Below are 3,614 nucleotides of genomic sequence, written 5' to 3'. Positions count from 1 at the left end.
GCCTTGGGGCTGCCCCTCAGGGCCCCACAGCACAGGGCTCAGGGCCTCACGGGACAGGGCCATCCGGGGTCATGCTGTCCAGTCCTCGGCGTCTGTGCTCCCAGCCATCGCACAGCCCAGCGAGGAAGGTCAGCCAGACCCTGCCCTACTGGGGGCAGGTGGACGCTCGGGCGTTCCGGGGCGCTTCCCTGGGGAGGAGACACCAAATGAGCAGTTAACCAGACCAGGGCGTAGGGCTGCCCAGGTAGCCAAGCGGCATGTGCAAAGACCCAGGGTGGGGAACTGAGGGGAGAAGACAGCTGTGGCGGGAGAGGGTCAACCAGAGGACACGACCAGATTGTAGTGAAAATCTCAGACTGTAGTGAAAATCTCAGGCGGGCTCGGGGGCTCAGCCTGTCATCCGCGCCTTTGGGAGCCCGCGGGCTCGAGACCCGCCTGGGCAACTTGGCGAGACCTCATCTCTACAATAAATCAAAAATCAGCCGGGCGTGGTAGAGTGAGACTCCAACTCAAAAAAAAACCAAAACATCTTCTGTGCGCGTGGGACATCCACGACTGCTTTGGATGTATGGAGTGACAGGGGCACTGCGAGAAGGAAGGCGGCTTGGGGTGGTGTCGAGGGCTGGTGGGCCAGGGGCGCCTGGGGACTCCAAGCGACTGGAGTCCTGGGTGATGCTGGAGGCAGCACGCTTGAGGGGGCGGTCAGGGTGACCGCCGAGGGGGATGCTGAGGGTTTAGGGTCCTTCCCACAACCACCTCCCAGCCCCCGTCTGAGGGACCGTCACCTGGGTGGGTTGCGCTGCCACAGTGCAGGGAGACCTCTGCCCCCATTTCCACAGCCTGTCAGGCTGTTTTGGGTACATATTCCTCCCCAGGGAGGCCTGGAAGCCAGGAACAGGGCAGTCCTTCCCAGAACCCTGGCTGGGGTGAGGACATGCCCCCAGAAGGAACTCCAAGTGGCTGCAGATGAGAACCCCCAGCAGGCTCAAGTTCACTCCCATGGTGCCCTCTGGTTGACACAGCGCCCAAGGCTGGAATTCTGAGCTCTGCATCCACCACGCAGGGTCCACTCCCCTGGGGTGCCCACAGCCCTGTCCCCAACATTACACACTGGTCACTTCACCCAGAGCTGGGGCCTGCCATGACCATTCTCCTGTTATCCACCGCACCCCATCATGGGTTCAAGCCGCCTCCACTCCTCCCCTGGAATCATTCCCACCCTTTTCACTGTTGATCAGGCTGGTCTCTGGTTCCCCGCCTCAAACAATCCTGCCCTGGTCTTTCAAAGTGCTGGGATGACAGGGGTGAGAAACTGCCCCCAGTTCAGAGACTTTGGATTCCCTCATCTCAGGACCTTGGGTGGCTCCCTGCCTGTCCCCACCCCATGCTCAGTCTCCTTGGGGCCTCTGTCCTCCTCCAAGTCTAGGCCTCCCACTGGAGGCCACCCCAACGGGGCCGCACTCATCTCACTCTAACCCTTCAGAATTAAGCCAGGTAGCCAGTGCCCCTGGCACACAGGTGCATGACACACCAGCCAATCACGGGTTGCTGTCCCCAGGCCTGGGGAAGGAAAAGAAGACCATCTCCTGAGGGTCCTGCATTGGCGGGCAGAGGACCCAAGGCCCAGGAGCTACACACAACAGGGCCAGAACAGCAGCCTGTCCTCAGCCCCAATGTGGGCACACCCAAGGACCCAGTAACAGCAGCACAGGACCCTCTGGCCCCTGCCACAAGCCCCACACACATGCCAACAAGACAGCGGCTGGCCCAATCACAGAACAGGTCCCAAGAAGCCAAGTGGTAGCCCAGGCTTTCTAGGGCGTGACGACACTACCAGGATCCCTGCAGGGAATACCCCCACCCTGAGATAAGCTCAGGTCCTGCCTCTCCCCACGACCCCAGATGCTCCTCCAAACCCGTGTCCCGCCGTTCCTGTTCCGGAAGGTCTCCTGGCTGCCCCCAGGAGCCCCCACAGTTCTCTGGAGTCAGACGCTGCTCCCACCTGCGGGCAGCGGCCTTGCGGCCTGCAGCAGAGGCACCAGGCAACACTCGAGAGCTACGTAAAAAGGCTTTATTTGCAGGGAGCAGGGGTTCAGTCGAACAAGCCAAACCCCATGTCGTCGTCTGACTCTTCGGACTCCTCCTTCTTCTCGTCTTTCTTCTCCTCTGCTGTGGAAAAGGGGGGGCATTGTGAGCGCTGCCCAGAGGGCCAGGCCAGACTCTGGGCAGAGCCGCCAGTCTGAGCCCCAGCCCAGGCCCACCCACCAGGACACCACTTACCCTTACCTGCAGCCGGGGCAGAGCCAGCAGCCGGAGCCGCGGAGCCCGGGGCAGCAGAGACGGCCACGGCACCACCGCCGGCGGGCACACTGGCAAGCTTGCCAATACCTAGAGAGCACAGACAAGATTAGAGCAGGTGAAAACCTGGAAGACGCCCAGTAAGCCTAGACCGCAGCAGGGCTCCTGTCAGAGTCCCCGTTCTCCCAGAACACGGGCACCACTCCCACCCAGGTGCTTTAAAAGGCAGGCTTGACTTTGCCACCCCAGCCAGAGCAAGGGTTTGGCCCCAGATCCTGAGCTGAACTGCAACCACCTTGCCCAACTCAGGGACCGGACCCTGTGATATTCACTGTCAGGGATGCCTCATGCTCTACCCTAGCCCACCAGGTTTTTCTACCCAGGAGCCTGCTTCTAGGAACTCAGCCCACAGTGTCCCCCACCAGAGTTGAGTCTGTCATGTTTTGCACTAATAAATGTGCCTGCTGCTTTGTGTTCGGCTCTTTGGCCACAGAGCTCATGGGCCAGGCTGCCTGCTGAGCTGGCTTTGCCCTGGTCACATGCACAGGGACAGGACGGCTGCCCCAGCAGCTCCACTTCCAAACAAGCCTCCCCCAGCTCCAGCCTGATGTCAACAGAAAACCACCTGCCAAACCAAGGAGGCAGGAGCCTGTGGCCCATCTTGGCACCCTTAGTCCCGCCCCCAGTCCCTTCACATAAGGCATGTGGTGATAACTGTTTATCTGACCCAAATTCTCCAGACACCAATCTTCAGAGAAAGCCCGGGGAAAGGCCCCCGCGGGGTAGCCAGGCTTAGGAGGACCCACCTCGGGTCCAGCGAGGACACAGGGCTCCCCTGCCACCCCTCCTGGGCGTGTCCAGAAGCTCCCACTGGACGAAGCCCACTGGAGTCCTGCTCACTCAGAGTGGGGCTTCTAGGCTGCTCTAGTCCACAAGCGAAACCTGGCAGGCCACGGCAGGGCCGGCAGGGATTAGAATGGACCCCGAAAACGCCAAGTGCCTCCGAATAAACTCACCCTGGGCAATGACGTCCTCGATATTCTTTCCGTTCAGCTCGCCAATGACCTGGAGAAGACAACCCCAACCCGCGGTTACCAGAGCCGGGCACGTGCATCCCCGCCCTCAGCGGTGGCCTCGCGGGTCCAGGCAGGGCCGCAGAAGGCACTGGGAAACGCCCCAAGCCGAGACCCGCGCCCTGCAGCCCTCAGCCACGCAGGGGCCTGCTGGTGGGAGGCAGCTCGATGCCTGTGCCGGGAGGCCTTTGCTCTTCCAAGTGGCTCGGGAGAAACGAAGAGACGCGACCGCCTCGGCCTCGT

The 3,614-nt window shown here is 61.6% G+C and overlaps 1 protein-coding gene across 1 annotated transcript; it reads right to left on the bottom strand.

The window, feature by feature from the left end:
• Positions 1–149: 149 nt before the first annotated feature.
• LOC110594819 lies at positions 150–3,427 on the bottom strand (the record flags this gene model as incomplete). The annotated part of the gene is made up of 4 exons (XM_021708572.1): positions 3,315–3,427; positions 2,287–2,388; positions 2,003–2,169; positions 150–188 (listed from the first exon to the last, which is right to left on the bottom strand). Coding segments are annotated over exons 1-4 (406 nt in total), but the record flags the coding sequence as incomplete, so codon positions are not given.
• Positions 3,428–3,614: the final 187 nt, after the last annotated feature.

The sequence above is a fragment of the Carlito syrichta genome, unplaced genomic scaffold, assembly GCF_000164805.1.
Source record: "Carlito syrichta isolate Samal-C Ts95f unplaced genomic scaffold, Tarsius_syrichta-2.0.1 Scaffold142955, whole genome shotgun sequence".
NCBI classification, from domain to species: Eukaryota; Metazoa; Chordata; class Mammalia; order Primates; family Tarsiidae; genus Carlito; species Carlito syrichta.
The sequence above is the reverse complement of the archived record's forward strand: the minus strand, read 5'-3'. Positions and strand labels throughout refer to the sequence as shown.